The sequence below is a fragment of the Schistocerca serialis genome, chromosome 6 (genome assembly GCF_023864345.2).
Source record: "Schistocerca serialis cubense isolate TAMUIC-IGC-003099 chromosome 6, iqSchSeri2.2, whole genome shotgun sequence".
In the NCBI taxonomy this organism is placed as follows: Eukaryota; Metazoa; Arthropoda; class Insecta; order Orthoptera; family Acrididae; genus Schistocerca; species Schistocerca serialis.
Window position 1 is genome coordinate 179921634 of NC_064643.1, and position 21246 is coordinate 179942879.

Here is a 21246-nt window from a genome sequence, read left to right on the forward strand (position 1 = left end):
CGTGCGCGCGCACACACACACACACACACACACACACACACACACACGTGCGCATGCATGCAGCATCAGCAGGTGAGCTTCAGTTATCAGTGATGTGGCACACATAGATGCAGCACAAAACTTCCTCTGGATGTAATAGAGAAACAAATTTTAGAATTCAACCATAATCACACTCCATATTAAAAACAACTAGTGCTACACTGAACTGGGATTCATGCTAATATCCATCTGCATTCTGGCTGGTATACATGAATTGTTGAAGAGTAGAGTTTGACAAGACTAAAGAAGTGAAGCATTCAGTCCATTTTGGAAGAACCATCTCAGCATTTGCCCAGAGCAGTTGAGGAAAACCAAAGAAAAATTAAAACAACAGGTTATGTGTTTGAGACCCTTCCATAATACATGAATTCTACCACTTTGACCAACTGCTGCAGATGCATTGTGTCTTTGGGAAAAGCGATTCTACAGGCTATTTTGTTGATGACTTCAGGGAAGACACATAGAGACATACAGTGAACAAATTGCTGTCTGCGAGTGTTCTCTTGTGTTACTTTTGTAACCCTACCTGATACCGACTTCATAACATCACATTACCTCTGCTTTAATCCACAATTTTTGTTGTACTGTTGCTTCTAAATGTCAGTTAAGTGTCGGCAGATGTCTGTCACTGTGTGGAATCCATGTTAAATTGTAGTTCTTGTGTCTGATATGAATTTGGATTTCTCGCCAAATCGATATGAAATCTCAGATACTGCGGTTTGCAAGTAAAACCTATTCTTTGTGGTTCCACAGACAACACAAGCAGAGGGGACAATGAATGTATCCTCTAGAGAAGTTCTGCACTAAAATACACATGCAGGATCACATACAGCCACTGTGTGTGAGGGCACATTGCTTGTAAACTTCGTTTTAATTATGTAATTTTTTTGAAATCTGTCATTTAGTTAGTTGTTAAGTGGCTTTTAAGCATGTTGAAAGTTTTGTTTGCATAGTTAATAAAACTACAGTAACATATATTGGTATTATTCCAGATGCCCGGTGTCATGTCAAATCAGCATAGCAGGCTTAGTTTAAATAAGAGGCCATTTAGCTTTTTAGGAAATGATCCTCAGGTTAAGAAGGATTTTGGCACTAATTCTAAGAAGCCAAGGTTAGATATTACCTTGACTCCGAGTTGCAGCACAAAACCACCTCTGGATGAATCTTCTTTCAACGCATCAAGTACTGATCCCTATGATGATGTCTGGGATGAAGATTTATCAGAAGATGTTGTTGAAGAATGTTTTCTTCTTGCTACACAAGCTTCCCAATCATGTGCTGAGGTTAGCACTGTAAATAACTTTATTTTCATTATGTTACAGTGTATGATTATAATTCAACATAATTATGTAATATTTCCTAAAACTGTAAATGATGTTACGATTTCATCAGTTTTTCTCATTTCTGAAACATCCATATCTGTTTGTGTATGAAAACCAATTTTAATGGCATTTGTAATGCTGATTTTATACATAATAATCTGACAGCATTTATAAATCCGACAAAAGGTAAACCAATTTTTTTCCCTTTCTTTCCTTGTATGTTAGACTTTTTCATTTGCCATTTGGTGTTTCATAGGCTTTTTGGCATTGTTATATTAAAATATTTTGGTTAAAGTGTGCACATTATTGTTAAAAATAATGTAATCTGGTACACAGTATTTTTTACCCTCCCTTTAGGAAACTCGAGATGCAAATGTTGTTAAAAGCAAGAATAAGTACAACGAGAAAAATGTCAACAGTTTTGAGACTCCTGCTTTCCTACAGCCTCCTGCAGGAAGCTTCAGTTTTAGAACTAGTAATAACCAGCCAAAGAGTGTCACGAAACAGTCAACAAATGTTGAAAACTCGAAGTTTAAAGTTCCAACCACTTTCCAGACTTCAAAATTACCACCTCAGGTGCAAAAATTCCAGCCAAAGAAGCCTTCAAACTTAGTAGCAACAACTGAAAAACCTGCTGTTGTATTTCCTATCAGTTCTGTCCCTGTAGGTGAAGCTAAAGCATCAAACAAGGGCTTTAGCACCACTAAACCTCCAGGTATGTACAACATACGTAAGTTGATACATTTTGTGCATAATATTATCTTGCACTTCATTTATCTTACTGTGTATGTCTTTTTGTAGTTGCTGTAAAGGAGGATCTAAGTTCCACAGAAGCTAATGGCTTAAGAAACTTAAAAGAAGAAAATGAAAGACTTCAAGATACTCTCCTTTCTAAAGAAGGCGAAGTAAGTCTCTTTTTTTCCATTCTCTTCCTCACTTATTATGTGTACCAGCATCTCCAGTAATCACGTACAATAATTACAACTATTGCTAAGAATAATTATCATTCAATTTGTTTGCAAGATATGGTTTTAATCATTCTGCATATTATTACCTCCCTTGATAGCACAACTTTTAGGTAGTTCTTTAGTACCTCAGATTTTTATTTTCATATCTGCTGCTCTTGACAGCTTTCATCATACATTGCCTTGATTCAGGTAAAAAATTATGATATTACATATTTCATTTGTGTCATTAAATTAAAATCTAATATATACAGATATAAGTATCTAAAAATTATTGTGAAGAAAAGCTGAGGTCCGAGTTTCAGATGAGACGCATAGTGAAATAATTTTCTGGCAAAATGGTACCGATAGAATGGAAAAGATCGTGGAACACATATTGAACTATTAGAGCTTAGTTAATATGGTAATAAGATAAGATAGACAAGGTAGAAATTTTAGACAAAGATTGAGGTTTGTGTTTGTTTACTGTAAGGCCTATTTATTGGACAGTACTCACCACATTCATAAGCTGTCTTGAAACTTCATGCGCTTCTTGGTTAATGTTAAAAATACTGCAGCCTAAACAGTGTAGCAACTTTGAAATGAGAGTCCCATGAATTGCGTATCCTCACTCACAGGCCAGTTATCACTTTCAGCACCACAACAATATGTGTTCTTTGAGTACTTCAGTAACTATCCTTAGGCATGATGATGTAACAGTGAATGAATAATTCATTATTTGTGCCTGGGTCATGACAAGACGCTGAATTTTTTGCAGGGTTAGCAATGTGCTAAGATTGTGAACAGGTGCTAGACAGCCAGAACATTTTGTATTGTGTGAACTCTGCAGTATGTGAGAAGTTTCAGTTGTAATTTGGATTTCCCAGGCGTACAGGGCTCTAATCCATACAGTCCCCCCCTCCCCCCACCCCTCCAATGCTGCCAGCAACTTGTTCAAACTATCTGTACCGATAAAAGGAATGTCCTGATCAGACTTCATCTAAACTGTATACTGTAACCTATGCAGCATATAAAAATGTACACTTTGATTACTGGCTCTAGTTTTTATCAACACTGAATGTAAATACATGACCTTGTCACCACCAGCAAGAGAGAAGACATAAAGTTTTTTATGCTAATGTATAGATACATTCTGGAAATGAGCAGTGTACAACAATACAGATACCAACATGGTATTCTTGTAACTTCCTGGCAGATTAAAACTGTGTGCCGGATCGAGACTCAAACTTGGGATTTTTGCCTTTCGCGGGCAAGTGCTCTACCATCTGAGCTACACAAGCATGACTCACGACCCGTCCTCGCAGCTTCAGTTCTGCCAGTATCTCGTCTCCAACCTTCCAAACTTCACAGAAGCTCTTCTGCGAACCTTGCTAGAACACTTGCCCGCGAAATGCAAAGGTCCCGAGTTCGAGTCTCTGTCCGGCACACAGTTTTAATCTGCCATGAAGTTTCATATTGGTGCACATTTAGCTGCAGAATGAAAATCTCAGCATGGTATTTTTGTTCTTGCCAAACCTCTCTCATGCAGGTCTAGTGTGATGTTTACAGTAACTGTAGTGGTAAGAACTTTCCTACCAATTTCACTGAAGTGTAGGGATATGAACTTCACCCTTGACAGAATTCCACTGAGAGATATGGTGAGTGAGGTGGCTGTGTGTAGATATCCACAGCCAATGTGCGACCCGAATGTTGTTTGATTGGAATTCTTCTAAAGCTATAGCCAATTCTGAGTCTAATATATAGATGTAATATGTAATACTGGATTCCTTATGCCGTCCGAACCGACATCCGCTTTTTATTTAATGGTGTTGACAGGTAGTCCCTTCCCCTTATAAAGGCACTCGGAATACTCTTTCCTCTGTGTATGATAGTGGAGTCCCTTTTCAACTTCTGATGTTGATACTTTACCTTGTAAATTCTCTGAAAGTTACTTATGTGTATGATAGTGGAGTCCCTTTTCAACTTCTGATGTTGATACTTTACCTTGTAAATTCTCTGAAAGTTACTTTGACCTCCTTATGCAGAATCTGTCCTCCCAAAGACCTTTTCTTTTTCAATTCCTTTAAATTTTTCCTGCAGCCATTTTGCTTTAGCTCCTTTTAGGTTTCATTAATAAGTGACTTATATTGCTACCCTCCTTTCTTTTCTTGGATATTTTGATACCTTGTATTGCCAAAAAATTAAAGTATTTCTTTTGTTATCCATCATTTTGTTATGGTTACTTTTCTTACATCTGTATTTGTGTATGATTTCCATTTGAGAGATTTCCATTCTTTCTCATCTGGTCCAGCTACTCTATAATGTAAATGAATATAATAGAGGGAAACATTCCACATGGGAAAAATATATCTAAAAGCAAAGATGATGTGACTTACCAAACGAAAGCGCTGGCAGGTTGATAGACACACAAATAAACACAAACATACACACAAAATTCAAGCTTTTGTAACCAACGGTTGCTTCATCAGGAAAGAGGGAAGGAGAGGGAAAGCCGAAAGGATGTGGGTTTTAAGGGAGAGGGTAAGGAGTCATTCCAATCCCGGGAGCGGAAAGACTTACCATAGGGGGAAAAAAGGACAGGTATACACTCGCGCGCGCACACACACACACACACCTATCCATCCGCACATACACAGACACAAGCAGACATTTTCTGCCTTCATTTCTTCTTTCATCACATTAAACCTTTTATTGGAATTACTACTTTCCATTGCTTTTCATAGATTGTTTTTGTCAAGAAAACTAATGGATTTGCTTCTTGAGAGTGGTGAGGCTGGTACCCTAATTCGTAGTCACTAAATTTTAAAGGGGGATGGATTTCACGAACTGGACATCGATTTGGTAACTCATTTGAATATTCTTGGTGACTAGTTTCAATCTAATCAACAGTAGATTCACTTTTCTCTCCTGTTTCTTCAGGTATGGAATTAAATTCCAAATCAATCAAATTTTCAGTTGTGCATAGCATTTCTGGTTGAAAATCAACATTGTGTTATTTCATCACACGATGTTTTGATGGAATCCACACTTTGCAACAATCTTTGTCATTCACATAGTCAATGAAATGGCCAGGCGTAGCCTCGTCTTCAAACTTAGACTGGAATTTCTTTGGTGGGAAATAAACGTAGCATTTTGATCCAAAAATGCGTAGATAGCTAAAACTGTCAAACACTTTGCTAGGTCACAATTTGAAAGGTGTTTCACCTTCAACACTTGACACTTCCCAATACAATTGCGTAGAAGAACAGCTGTGTCATATGCATGAGCCCAAAATGATTTAAGTAACTTACTAGACGTTAACATTGAGCAAGCTAATTCAACTATATGTCGATTTGCTTGTTCAGAAACACCATTTTGCTCAGGAGTTTCCGGACACCTAATACGAAACTAAATACCACAATTTTGTAGCACAGCAGCCGCCATGTTACAATTAAGCTCTCCTCCACTGTCTGACTGACATACTTTTACCTTATGACCAACAGCATCACATTCCTTCAAAAATGTTTTCAGATTGGTAGCCACTTCACATTTATTTCGCATGAAATATATCCGAATGAATGAGAATAATCATCTTTGAAATTCACATAGTTAAAAAAAACCATTTATAGAGTCAACAGACATGGGTCCATTAACGCCTGCATTGATCAACTCACCAACAGTTTGTGGATGATCTCTGCAATATCTAAATAGTTCACTGTGGAATTTTCCAAGAGCACATCCATCATAAAACGATGTGGTACCAGGGCACTTCACTGATATACCAAAACAAGAGAGCACATCTCGTACTTGATGTTTATCTTGATGACCAAGTCTCTCATGCCAACATTGTAGTTGTTCTTCTGAAGTTGCTAAGTTAATCATGACTTGTGAATCCAGTGGACAAACTCATCTGTTCATAATGTATACTGAACCAACTAGCCTTCCTGTTGTGACTATTTCACTATGTCGCTGATTGATAACAACTTTGTTATCATAAGTCACAGCTTGATGGACAGAAAAAAGTTGGTGCCTGACATCAGGTACATACCGGACATTTTCAAGCAAAGCAGGTGTCCACCTTTTGCTTATAAATATTTCAATATTAATACTGCCAGTCTCGTGTGCAAAAACAATTTCTTTGCCTGCTGTCTGTAAACATTGTGGAATCATAAACTTTTTGAATGTAGTGAAATTCCTTTTATTTAGTGAAATATGATGTATTGTGCCAAAGTCCATAATCCAAGAATCTGCTCTATCAGATACAGATACATAGGACTTTCTTTCTTCTTTGAGTTACTCCCCTCTGTTGCAATTTTTTTTCTGTTTTTGATGTTGCTCATCCGAGTTTGATTTTGCGTAGAAAGCACCAGCTGCCTGTGTAGCTAGCAAATTCTCAATTGAATGCAAATTCTCAATAATAAGCTTTGTCGTTTGCTCGTATTCAGGAACTCAACACCAGGTCAACCTGTAAAACTGATATTCGGTTCCTAATGTTTTGAAAATACTATGGTGGAGCAGCAAAAGGGGCAAAGTTGCATTTGGATTCACTTTGTTCATTTCACTGCACAGGTCATGGAAAATGTTCGCAAATTGCAATGTGTGTTTTGTTATAGATGTGAAGTCATCTTTTAATGTTTCAACTGACGTGTACCATCTATAATCGAATAAAGAGAATGTCCCTTTAAACAAAGTTTCAATGTTTCCCACTGATCTTCACTTGATAATTTGCAAATGTTTGTGCGACTACTATCATCACTCAACTCAAGTGTTGTGTCTGCCATTGCAAAAATTTTGCAGTCTCACGAATAGCCTAATAAATGGAAAAATAGTCTGGCGAACAAATACTGTAATTCTCAGAACCTGAGGTGCTCAAACCTGGGCCCATAATCTGTTGTGGGTGAACTTAGGATATAATTTTATAGCAAGAACACAACTCTTTTATGAATAGTGATCTTCTTCCTTTAATATCTGAAAGATGACTCATAGCAGCAACAAAAATTTCATAGAGTAAAAGCATGGAAAATAAACTCTTACGGGCAAAGAAATTTACACAACACAAAACCAAGTGCCACCTTAGGAGAGAAGAGGAAACACAAAGTTCTGATTTATTTACTTTAACAGGGTATACTTCCAGTAGAGTATCTGATTTCCAAATCTCTTTCTTGCCATAAAGTAACTCAGATGGTAATTTTTTATGCTTTTTTTCCAGCTACACCTCCTTCTCTTGTGATTTTTAAATATTATGTTTGCTATTACTAGCTAAAATTTACTGCCAACCCCATGAACTCTTTCTCCTCTCTCACTCCTGTTGCCGAACCTTTCCTGTAACTCCACCTTCTGTACCTTACCCTGCTATAGTGTTCCATTCCCTCATAATTATTAGATTTTCATCTCCCTTTACTTGCTGGATTACCTCTTCAGTTCCCTTGGTGAGACCAAGTTGGAAGTTAGGAATTCATCATGCTCGTTCTGCACTGCTCTCAGCCAGTGCACCCACTGATCTTCTCCCCTTCTCTGCTCCTCTCCTTTTCCACTCCCATTCCCGCCCCCTTCCTTCCCCCACATCATCCTGATGCTGCACCTGGCAGCCTTCTGCTAGCTCTCTCACTTTCCTGCCCCACTCTGGATTGGAGCTTTCATTCAATGCAACAGTTGCAGTCACTGAGAGTGACCAGAGATAGAAGTCATGTGTGCATGATGAGTATCTGCTTGTGGGAATGTGCGTGTGTGTGTGTGTGTGTGTGTGTGTGTGTGTGTGTGTGTGTGTTATTTTCTGAAGTAGTCTTTTCCTGAAAGCTCAATGTGTAATACTTTTATCATTGTGCCAGTCTGCAACTCGGCTTGTCTTTTTTATGGTGAGTAGCAATCTATCGTTTTCATAATATTGCCCCTATTCTTGTGGATAGACATCTTTATCTTCTTTCCATCTCACTTCACTGGCCCCCACCACTCGCAGTGTCAGCTTTTGTATTTCTGTTTTCAAATTTGCTTGCATCCCTGTCACAGTTAGATACTGAGCATTCCACACTCCCACTCATAGATTGTTACCTTTTAGTTAATTATTCGGTCTTTACCTCATGGTCATATCCCCCTTGGCAGTCCCCTCCTTAAGTCTGAATGAGGCAGTAATACAGAATATTCTGTTAAAGGGGAGACTGCCATGATTGTTTTCCAGTTAGAAGCTTTATTTCCTATGAATACACTTTCCTTGCCTTTAATGCACTAATTCCTTCATTTACCTTTTGCATCTCAGTACCATTGATCAGGTCTGCTGTTGCCACATTCTGAAGAGAATTTTCCACCATGAGGACAAGAGAATGTTCTGATCTATTTTGGCTGCTCTTCTGTCCTCTTGTTAGAAGGCCATCGGCAAATGCAAATAACTAGGCTACATGCTTAATATATATAAGAAAATGCAACCGCCCTAAGATAGTATCTTCTAGGAGACCAGAACCACTACCAAGATGATGTCTCACGTTTCGCTCATTTCTTTCACATTGTGCAGGTACTAGATTTAGAGGACAATTCTGACAATAAAACATTTAAAAATGTCATTATTTTGTGTTTACATGATCCTATGAAAATCACAGTTGGACGAAAGTTTATGGCAGCATAAAATTGATAGTACCCTGTTTGAGAATAATCTGTGCTGTCTGATGTCTTAAGTTCTTTTACCTTTTAATGCGTCAACCTCTTGATATCTGTAATTCAAAACATAATAATATGAATGTTCTTTACAGAATATATTTAGTTCTTGCTGTTTGATTCTTCTTCACATTAATATAATGCGGTCTCTTACATTTCTTATGCTGTTGTACATGTCTCGCTGTAGTGACTCCTTGTTTCCTGGTTTAAAGACTGTGAAACAGTTAATTATTACCACTTCATAGAAATTTTCTACCTTTTCTAGCTGGAGCAGAAGGAATAAACTACACAGGCAAAAAGAAATTGCACTTCCAAAAAATAATTAATGTAGAGTAATGAAATTTTGGGAATGCATTTGTCTAGGTAATGCATTTAAGTGATGAACATTGCAAGATCATAGGGTAATGTAAGCATGAGATATGCCATTGCAAACGTGAACTGCTGGTAAATTAATAACTGGTGTAACTGCCAGACTGTTGAATGCAAACATGCATGCATTGTGTTGTATAGGTACTGGGTCACGTCAGTTTGTAGGATGGAGTTCCAGGTATGTTGCACTTGGTCAGTCAATACAGATACCATTAATGGTGCTTGTGGATCTTGCTGGATTTGTCATCTGATTATGTCCTATGTGTGGTAGTTTGAAGACAGATCCGGTGATCGAGTAGCCAAGGCAACACATCAGCATTCTGTAGATTACATTGGGTTACAACAGCAGTTTGTGAGTGAGTGTTACGCTGTTGGAAAACACGCCCCTGGAATACTGTTCATGAATGGCATCACAACAGGTAGAATCACCAGACTGACATAAAGTTTTGCAGTCAGGGCGTGTAGGATAACCACAATAGTGCTCCTGCTGTCATACAAAATCACACCCCGGACCGTAACTCCAGGTGCAGGTTCTGTGTGTCTAGCACACAGGTAGGTTGGTTGCCGGCCCTCAACTGGTCTCGTCCTAACCAACACACAGCCATCAATGGGACCGAGACAGAACCAACTTTCATCAGAAAATGTTACAAACTTCTACCCTGCCCTGCAATGAGCTCTCGTTTGACACCACTGAAGTCTCAAAGGATGGTTGTTTGGGGTCGGTGGAATGCACACTACAGGGCATCTGGCTCAGAGCTATCCGTAAAGTAACCAGTTTGTAACAGTTAGTTGTGCCATTGTGGTGCCAACTGCTGCTCAAATTGCTGATGCATATGGAGTACGATGTGCTAGAGCCACATGCCGAACATGATGGTCTTACCTATCAGTAGTGCCAAGTGACTTGCTGGAGCTGTCTTTTGTGACCACTGCTGCCAGCAATCATGTTCAGTGTGTACATTCCTGCCAAGTCTTTCTGCAGTATTGCAGAAGGAACATCCAGCTTCTTGTAGCTCTATTACACAACCTCATTCAAAGTCAGTGAGGTATTTATAATGACATCTTTTTCACCTTAAAAGCATTCTTGACTGACATACTCGCCATGTCCAATCTGAAAGGTAAGTAATGCTCATGACCATTACAGCATGTGTTTAATGCACACCTGATTTGCATCCCCATAATGGCACTGCTAGCGCCACTCTAATGTGACTGGTGCGAGTTTTGAATAGACATGATCTTTCAGATGTAGAAACACTTCTACCAATCTTAGTTTATGTTGCACAGTTCCTTTGTGGTGTTGTGATTTTTTTGTCATTATATTAATGCATAACCTTCAGTTTGAGAAAAATCAACTGTTGAATGTACTTCATTTAATGTACTCTCTATTTTTATACAATTTTTAATTTTTGTTTGCTAAGCACACACAGTAAAGAATGAGTATCTTGGTATGAAAGTTTAATCCTTCTGTCAGTACAAAATAATAATTCACTTTACAGGTATCTTTGCTTCGGTCTCAGATCAAAAAGTTGCAAATGCAGCTTGAATCCCAGCACCAAGAAAGTGCACGAGAAGCAGAGCTTCAAGTAAAAAGATTTAGTGAACAAATTGAAACGTACAAGAAAGAACTGGAGATTACCAAAACAGAACTACAGTTTAAGGTATTGGAATGTTTATTTGTAATTAAACCTTCAGATCTTCTATTTCATGATGTAGTAGATTGTTCTCTTCAGTTGCCATAGTACAATACTTTTTGTGCATTAATTATTTTAGTTGTCAATTCAGCCTCCTGTTTTAGATGTTCTTTAGTTCTTTACCAAGAGTTCAAAGAGAGTGGATTTGAATTAAAATAACTGCTGCAGAAACAAGCAAGGAGGAAATTCAGTTGCAGGCTTTATTGTAAACAAAAATATTAAAAACAATACTCATGTACCGCTAAGGAGGTAGAAGATCTATAAAGAGTTTCAGAAGGTGTTAAATAACAGAAAATTCTGCCAGAAAATTGTAAAGGAAGATTTATACATGGGACTATACTTCAATTAAAATAACACTGTGATTCACATATGTCACTGGTGGTGTATGGAGTTGCAGGCTCGTACACAACAAGCCATGTGCTCACACAATCAAGAGATGCATGCATTGGTGGGGGGAAGCATATACCCTCTGCAGCCTGTTTCACCTGACCCCTTTCCACTCCTTGGAGCCTGTGTCACCAGATTACGTGGGCTTGCAGAACAGGCAACACAACAAGCATGTGGGGTCCAAGAAGCAGCTGATTTGCTGATGCCCAGTTCCTACCACTCAACTCACTGAAACATCAGTCACGAAGTTATTTTAATCAAAGTATAAGACAAAAACCTAATGAATGACTCTATGGGAAACTTGAGGTATGACCCCAGAAATTTCATAAATTGTTAGAATTTACCAAGAACACAATTTATATAGCAGATACAAATACCGTTACATCAGGTTAAATGAAGGTTGCTTGGCTTCGGGTAGATAACTGTTATAAGTTGCAGAATTTAAATGAAATAGTTAAAAATACAGTATGTATAAAGGCATTGAAAGACATAGTGCACGTATGAGGCACTGTGAACCATAAGAGCTTAAAGCACACCATCATAAATATTGAAATAGTAGCATGTTTCATCTGTAGATCATATGGTGAACAAGCTTTATCTGTGCTGTAGGCCCACATTATATAAACATTCACAAAAATCTCTCTCACTGATTTCTCTTATACTCACTTCCACACAGGCACAAAGCATAATTTTGTTGATACTATCTGAAAGATTAAAACTATGCGCCAAACTCAGACTTGAACTCAGGAACATTGCCTTTCGTGGGCAAGTGCTCTTCCACTGAGCTACCCAAGCACGACTCATGACACCTTGAAAGGCAAAGGCCGCAGGTTCAAGTCTCAGTCCAGTACACCAATTTTAATCTGCAAGGAATTTTCATATCAGTGCACATTGCACTGCAGAATGAAAATTTCATTCTGGAAATATTGTCCAGACTGTGGCTAAGCCATTTCCCCACAATATCCTTCCTTCCATGGGTGCTAGTCCTGCAAATTTCAGAAGAAAACTTCTGTATAGTTTGGAAGGTAGAAGATGCACTGGCAGAAGTAAAGCTGTGGGAACGGGTCGTGAATCGTGCTTGGGTAGCTCAGTTGGTAGAGCACTTGCCTGTGAAAGGCAAAGGTCCCTAATTCGAGTCTTGGTCCAGCACACAGTTTTAATCTGCCAGAAAGATTCACCTATAATTTTGTTGCTCTGCACTGCTAATGGTTATCTAGCATTGTCAACGTAATTTAGTGTCCACATCATGTCCGTCGTAGTACTTCGTAATTGGGGTAATTGCCTGTACTGTTTGTTTTCGGTGGCTCTGTAGATGGAAGTTACAACTTTTAATAGTGAAATGCTGCAAAATAAAGGCGAATAACATGTAAGGGATGAGAAGCAATTTAAAAAATGTCAGAGGGAGATAACACGAATTTTTTGTTCCTGACCACACTTCTCTCCCATATTATGCTGACTTCAGATAAATCGAAAAAGTAAAGAGGACAATTGTTTCACTTTTCTCACCTGATGGTTGGTGTCAAGCTATGTAGGAAGCAAGGCTAGCTACACCTTTTTATAGTATGTAAAATGGATGCTGAGGATTTCAGGAACTTAAAAGAGTCTTCCCGACCCCACTACCAGACGTTGATGCCCATAATAACAATGTACATCTCAGAAATTTTACAATTTGAAGCTTTCAGCAGGTTGCCAGGAACAGTTGTTTAGTATAATATATTCTCCATTGTACTCTTGGGAGACCAGTATTTTCTGCAAGTCGCATGGAGGGAGGTGGCAGTTTGTCATTTCCCCACAGCCTGTAGATGTCTTGCAAAACCTAGTGCCCAAATATGTTGATGGAAGGCAAATATCAACCTTGAAACACGTAACTGTAATGAAACTACTAAATTTCATGCCTGAAGTGGACAGACAGTTTTATCCTAACCTCATGCCACAGAATGTGCTTAATGAAAATGATATCAATGAGGACCATGAAGTGTTGGAATAGGTAATAATTGTGCATATGGTGCATTTAGTATCTGTTCTTTATGTTCTGATTCTAGTTTCACATTAATTACAATCTTTACAACTGTCAAAAGGACACTGTTGTCAACAGCCTATATACAAACATTTTGTGAATTAACATTAATAATAACAACAATCCTAAATGATAATTAAGATTTTCATAGAAAATATAGGATGTTAAGACGTGTTTAAAAAACAAGTAAAACTTATGAGACTGGTGATTTGCATATAAATTTTATTTTCACAAACATTTATTTTTCTCAAAACTTCATCTTTGTGCGTTGGGTCCTTATGGTTCTCAATGCCTCATATATATGCACATATCAAAGTAGCCGTCTCTTATACATGTACACATTATCTTATACACTTTTTTTATTAGTGATTAATGCACAATTGACAATCAATTACACAGTGAAGCACACTGTCTCAGCTTCTTTTAACCTGATGTAATGGTGTGTTAAGGAGGATGGAACATAAACATCCACAACATCAGGAAGGTAAGGAACTGTTCAAGTCCAGAGCGTTCTTTCCATATGTCGGCAGACTTTCATCTAAAGTAGGCAGGAACCTAAGGAAACATCAAATTGAAGTAATCTTCCAGCCACTGGCAAAGATTAGTGCCGTTCTCAGTTCAGTAAAAGATGATTTGGATCTACAGAAGGCTGAGATTTACAAATTTCCTTGCCAGTGTGACAAAGCAAACATAGGTCAGACAATAAGCACAGTATGTGAAAGGTGCATTGAACATGAATGCCATGTCAATTCTTGGATCTTTTTTTCCGTTTGATACTACTTTCTCTGCTGTATTGGCATAATTATAACAATGCTACATTCTGAAACCACATCCCTCTTTCCGTTTTCATAACGTTCTGGACCACTGTGCTGGGCAGCATTCTATGTGCAAGAAACTTACATGATGTGAAGTACAGTATACTGTTTTCTTTACTTTACTTTACTTTGCAGATATCTGAATATTCTGATGTGTGTTGAGGACGATAAAGGCTGAACTCATTCTCAAAATTAAGTGATAAATCATTTAAGCTTGAAGGAAAAAAAGAAATACTGCACAGCTGTTAGAACTAAAGTTGAGAGAGTACAAATCTGCTGAAACCATGAAAGGAAACCAGCCACTGACTCCAATGTGCATGCTACTTTCAACATTAAGTTTTTGTGCTGCACGAAGCTTTCAGATGATGGTTGGCAGTTTGTTCAAACATGTGTAGCAACAGCTTGCAAAGTTGTCCTCAAGGTATTGGCCTGCATTGCTTGCCTGAAGAAAGAATTCTGCAAAATACGCATTGTGGTTTTTATCAAATCTCACATTTTCCTGGTATTTTAGGTGTTGCAGACTGTACCCTGTATCGCCTAGTGGCAATAGTGCAGAGACATTTAGGAATCATCACTGATGGTTTTCATTAAGCATACAAGCAATTTCGGACACTAAACTTAAGCAGACACATTTTAAAATGTGTAAAAGCATCACACATAACTTCAGGACGAAAATTTTTCTACAAAGAAAGCCCAAAACCAACAGAAAATAAGCTAACAGGTGTTCCAATGAAGTGAGTGCATATATTTGCAAAAAAAATGTTATTCCTTTTCCTTGTTATTTGTAGTAACTTCATCAATTTTTTGCGTTCTATTGTGTTATTATATTGGCTTAATATGGTTTACAGAAAAAAATCTTTTTTGTATGGGGAGAAGTTCGGACATTGGTTTCTTTTTTTTGTTTACTTTCCTCCATCTTCATAACACGACATTTTCGATAATAAGTACTGTGGATCAAAGTTCATTGTTATACAATAAAGTGGAGTTCTGAACAGAGTTCAATTTCTGAACTAAAGTCAGAATTGATTGCCACTCAGTGATGTTTATACAACTGGTCCTAAATGTATTATATTACGAATGGAATTGGTTGACTAAAATAAAAATGTAATGGTGGTGTGTCGGACACACAGGTAGTTGATATGGTGGTAGATGGACCAAGGAAGCTCATTGTTGGTTTACAAGAGAAAAAAAATACCAAGGCGATGGCCTGATGGAAGATTGGCAGATGACATTAAAGTGCATTCTGCAGTGAGGGGGAAAGGAAGAGACAGCGGGGTAGGGGTGGAGGAAGGTGCTAGTGCTGCCTGTGGGAGCATGCGGGGACCTCGTGGGAACAGGATAGTGGGCTGCTAGGGATTAGCGAAGGTTGAGGTCAGAGGGGTTACAGGAATGAAGGATATGTTGCAAGGAAAGTTGCCATGTGGTTGTGAAGTAATCATCCTTGAGGTGGAGGATGACATTGAGGCAATTGGCTTTTGAGCTAGGAGGACCAGCGATGTAAATGAGGGAGAAGATGTTGAGATTTGGGAGGAATGTGCATGGTTGTAACCACCCTTGATCCAGGTTATGAAGATGTCGTCAATGAATGTGAACCAGGTGAGAGGGGAAGGGGGGGGGGGATTTGGTGTGACTAGGAAAGATTCCTCTAGATAGCTCCTGAATTAGTAGGTATTGGATGTTGCCTTGCAGGTGCTCATGTGCCTCAAGGATAGCTACATAAGTAACTCAGTCCATATCACACCTATGAACCACCAACAATACCTCCATTTTGGCAGCTGACAACCACTCCACACCAAGATGTCTCCCCCATACAGACTATCCATCTGTGATCATCGCGTCTGTAGTGATAAAACAGTCTCACTTTAAATATGCCAAGGGTCTCAGCCTTGTCCCATGGCTTGTCTCCTTAGGCACTTACCATCTTCCATATACTCACGGACAAGTCACAAAGGAGCACCTCTCCTCTTGACTCGCGAGCAGACCACATGGCAATAGGTTTTTTTTTTTACATTTTATGTGAAGTCCAGAACTCGAGTATCAATCTGCGAAAGCTGGGGAAGCAACTCCTAAAATTCTCAAGAAAATCGACTTTGAAGTTTTCTGAGGGTTTTCAGTTCCCTAAAGTAAGTCAGACATTTCATCAGTGTGTGTGACATTCTGGTAGATTGCTCACGTTTCACGTGTGTGGCCCAGGTTTGATTTCCAGCCAATGCAAAATTTTAGATGGAGGTAGATTTCTATGAGCATTTCCATGAAGCGTAAAATACCTCAGGATAGAAAAAATTGGTAGTACTAGAGGCTAATAATAGATCAGTTGCTGGTTTGATTCCTGTTTCGGTCCCTTTTTTTCTCTCTTCATCAAATCTATGCCAATTAACATGCATCTAATTGTCATTTTTTATGAAAAGTGCAGGCCTTCTTCTTTCTAATTATGTATTGCACAGAAATATCCGTTTCATTGCAAATATAAGTTAATAATTATTGATTTTTTAAAATATTGTTAAAAAGATTGATTAATTTAAGAAATTACAAACTATTTTTTTTCATTTTCATATATTTTATGCGTCATTGAAACGCTCATACAACATGTGCCTTTGTTTAAAAAATTTAAAATGCCCAGGAATCGAACCACAGTCACCCATATGGGAGCTGAGCATTATGGACAGAGCTAAGTGGCTGAGTGAAAACTCGACTTTGTTTTAGGATATGAAACACACTCAGAACACTTCAAAGTCAGTTTTCTCAAGAATTTTTCGGAGTTGAATCGTTATGCTTTGACTAATTAATATTCCAGTTCTGAACTTCACGCACCATCAGTACATAAAGTACAAAATTCGGATTGCTGTGTGGTTCCTTTGGCAGTACCACACGGGACTGGAGTAGCTGAATAACAGTCTTTACCAAGGTTTTGACTACCTCGCATCGTGCCTTGAAATGAGAAATATCCTCCCCACTGCACTCCCCACCCTTCCATCGTGATGTTCTGCCTCCCGTCCATCCTACACAATATCCTTGTTCTTCCCTTTTCCGTCCGTGTTCCACCTGTGCTCCTAGCATCTTCCCCATGGCTCATATCCCCCAAGAAACATAGGTACAAGACCTTCCCCAAGTATCTTCCTACTGACACCTACTCTAGTCCTGTCAGGCATCTTGTCACGTGTGAAAGCTGTCATTATCTATAAGCTCAGATGCAATCACTGTGTAGCATTCTATGTGGGAAATTCTCTGTCCACATGAATGGCCACTGCCAAAACTGGCCAAGAGACAGCTGGATCACCTATTTGCTGACAGCCAAACCTCCAGATGTTAGACACTTAGATCGGTACCAAACGTTGTGTGTCGATATAGTATCAGCCAAAACACCAATTTAGTTTGTTCCATGTGCTGTCGTACAGTGGAACATGTGTAAATGGTAATTAAAAGTAACACCAGAACTACAGAGTATAGGAAAAGCATGTCTGTGAGCTCTGAACATGAAGATCTCTGGTAGGTGAGTTAGTAGAGTGTCAGATCGCTGTACTAAAGGTCTCAAGTGCCGAGTTCAGAACTCACTGATGACAATTTTTTGTGTAACAGTTTACACGTGAAATTGTTATAAGGGAGAACATTTTTTTCTGATATATAAAAGGACATTGCGGAGTTTGTAGCACTGTTCTTTTGGCAGTCTGCTTTTGCTTCGTTAGTTGAAAGTAGCAAACCCATTGCATACATTTGTATAGATATCACCACACCTTTCTGTGCAAATGTACTCTATAGGTTTGCTACTTTCAGCTAACGAAGCAAAAACAGACTCCCAAAAGAACAGTGTGACAAGCTCCAAAACATGCTTTTACATGTCAGAAAAATGTTTTCCCTTATAACAGTTTCACACATAAACTGCTTAAAAAAAATCGCCTGAGTGAGTTTTGAATTCAGGACCTTTAGTATGATGATCTGACACTTTACCAACTCGTCTGCCAGAGATCTTCACATTCACCACTCACTACTCCGTAGGTCTGGTGTTTCTTTTAATTACCGTTTACACATCTTCTATTGGATGACAGCACATAGCACAAACTAAATCGGTGTTTTGGTTGAGACTATCTCGACACGCAATGTTTGGTTCTGATCTGAGGTTTGGGTGGGAGCACGCCACACAACACAATGTGCCTGACTTTCAGTGACTGCTTTACTGCCTGTGCCATCTGTATTGTTTTCACCAAACCTAGCTTTTCTTAATTATGTGGATGGGAACTCCCATAGCCCACTTGCGCCCACCCCCCTTTCCGGTCTCAATCTTCACAAGAGCCTGTCCTCCACCTGCTTATCCTCTTGCGTGTTCCCACTCCAGACGTACATATGCCTCATAGCCCACCTGCACAGTCCTTTCCACTTCATTACTCCTTCCCTCCCTGCCTCCAGATTCTGCATCTAGCTGCCCACTGCCCTCTACCTGGTCCTTGCCACGTCCCTGCACACTGCACCACACAGGTAGCATTAGCATTGTCCCCCACCCCTAGGTTGCTTTCCATCACCTCTGTGCACTGTCTCTTCAGTATCCCCACGATGACATTGGCCGTATCTGTGTGACATACGCAATTATAAGTTTTGTTTGGGGGAGGGGGGGGGGGGAATATTTTTGTCTTGGCTGCCTCTGACGGGGGACTTGGTCCATTAGCTAAATAATATCAATCTTCTTTACTATGTCTCTCTGCCACTCAAAACCTTCACTATGTGGTGAGTAGAAAATCCATCCTTTTTGTAATGTCAATCCATTGTTTGACAGAAAGACATTTATGTGAGATACTCTTAATGTAAAATATTCCGGAGGTAAAATAGTCCCCCATTCGGATCTCCGGGCGGGGACTACTCAAGAGGATGTCGTTATCAGGAGAAAGAAAACTGGCGTTCTACGGATCGAAGCGTGGAATGTCAGATCCCTTAATCGGGCAGGTAGGTTAGAAAATTTAAAAAGGGAAATGGATAGTTTAAAGTTAGATATAGTGGGAATTAGTGAAGTTCGGTGGCAGGAGGAACAAGACTTCTGTTCAGTGACTACAGGGTTATAAACATAAAGTCAAATAGGGGTAATGCAGGAGTAGGTTTAATAATGAATAGGAAAATAGGAATGCGGGTAAGCTACTACAAACAGCATAGTGAATGCATTATTGTGGCCAAGATAGACACGAAGCCCATGCCTACTACAGTAGTACAAGTTTATATGACAACTAGCTCTGCAGATGACGAAGAAATTGAAGAAATGTATGATGAAATAAAAGAAATTATTCAGATAGTGAAGGGAGACGAAAATTTAATAGTCATGGGTGACTGGAACTGGAGTTTAGGAAAAGGGAGAGAAGGAAACGTAGTAGGTGAATATCGATTGGGGCTAAGAAATGAAAGAGGAAGCCACCTGGTAGAATTTTGCACAGAGCACAACTTAATCATAGCTAACACTTGGTTTAAGAATCATGATAGAAGGTTGTATACATGGAAGAACCCTGGAGATACTAAAAGGTATCAGATAGATTGTATAATGGTAAGACAGAGATTTAGGAACCAGGTTTTAAATTGCAAGACATTTCCAGGGGCAGATGTGGACTCTGACCACAATCTATTGGTTATGACCTGTAGATTAAAACTGAAGAAACTGCAAAAAGGTGGGAATTTAAGGAGATGGGACCTGGATAAACTGAAAGAACCAGAGGTTGTACAGAGTTTCAGGGAGAGCATAAGGGAACAATTGACAGGAATGGAGGAAAGAAATACAGTAGAAGAAGAATGGGTAGCTTTGAGGGATGAAGTAGTGAAGGCAGCAGAGGATCAAGTAGGTAAAAAGACGAGGGCTAGTAGAAATCCTTGGGTAACAGAAGAAATATTGAATTTAATTGATGAAAGGAGAAAATATAAAAATGCAGTAAATGAAGCAGGCAAAAAGGAGTACAAACGTCTCAAAAATGAGATCAACAGGAAGTGCAAAATGGCTAAGCAGCGATGGCTAGAGGACAAATGTAAGGATGTAGAGGCTTATCTCACTAGGGGTAAGATAGATACTGCCTACAGGGAAATTAAAGAGACCTTTGGAGATAAGAGGACCACTTGTATGAACATCAAGAGCTCAGATGGAAACCCAGTTCTAAGCAAAGAAGGGAAAGCAGAAAGGTGGAAGGAATATATAGAGGGTCTATACAAGGGCGATGCACTTGAGGACAATATTATGGAAATGGAAGTGGATGTAGATGAAGACGAAATGGGAGATATGATACTGCGTGAAGAGTTTGACAGAGCACTGAAAGACCTGAGTCGAAACACGGCCCCCGGAGTAGACAACATTCCATTGGAACTACTGACGGCCTTGGGAGAGCCAGTCCTGATAAAACTCTACCATCTGGTGAGCAAGATGTATGAAACAGGCGAAATACCCTCAGACTTCAAGAAGAATATAACAATTCCAATCCCAAAGAAAGCAGGTGTTGACAGATGTGGAAATTACTGAACAATCAGTTTAATAAGTCACAGCTGCAAAATACTAACTCGAATTCTTTACAGACGAATGGAAAAACTAGTAGAAGCCGACCTTGGGGAAGATCAGTTTGAATTCCGTAGAAATACTGGAACACGTGAGGCAATACTGACCTTACGACTTATCTTAGAAGAAAGATTAAGGAAAGGCAAACCTACGTTTCTAGCATTTGTAGACTTAGAGAAAGCTTTTGACAATGTTGACTGGAATACTCTCTTTCAAATTCTAAAGGTGGCAGGGGTAAAATACAGGGAGCGAAAGGCTATTTACAATTTGTACAGAAACCAGATGGCAGTTATAAGAGTCGAGGGACAAGAAAGGGAAGCAGTGGTTGGGAAGGGAGTGAGACAGGGTTGTGGCCTCTCCCCGATGTTATTCAAACTGTAAATTGAGCAAGCAGTAAAGGAAACAAAAGAAAAATTCGGAGTAGGTATTAAAATCCATGGAGAAGAAATAAAAATGTTGAGGTTCGCCGATGACATTGTAATTCTGTCAGAGACAGCAAAGGACTTGGAAGA

At 39.1% G+C, this 21246-nt stretch overlaps 1 protein-coding gene across 2 annotated transcripts in view; it reads left to right on the forward strand.

Moving 5' to 3' along the window:
• LOC126484032 (uncharacterized) overlaps nucleotides 1–21246 on the forward strand; it is a 144207-nt gene that overhangs the window by 11920 nt on the left and 111041 nt on the right. For both annotated transcript variants that reach the window (XM_050107364.1, XM_050107363.1), the window contains exons 2-5: nucleotides 1032–1322; nucleotides 1719–2076; nucleotides 2163–2266; nucleotides 10813–10974. In XM_050107364.1, the coding sequence (XP_049963321.1) occupies nucleotides 1032–1322; nucleotides 1719–2076; nucleotides 2163–2266; nucleotides 10813–10974 (915 nt within the window). The remainder of the gene's footprint in view (nucleotides 1–1031; nucleotides 1323–1718; nucleotides 2077–2162; nucleotides 2267–10812; nucleotides 10975–21246) is intronic.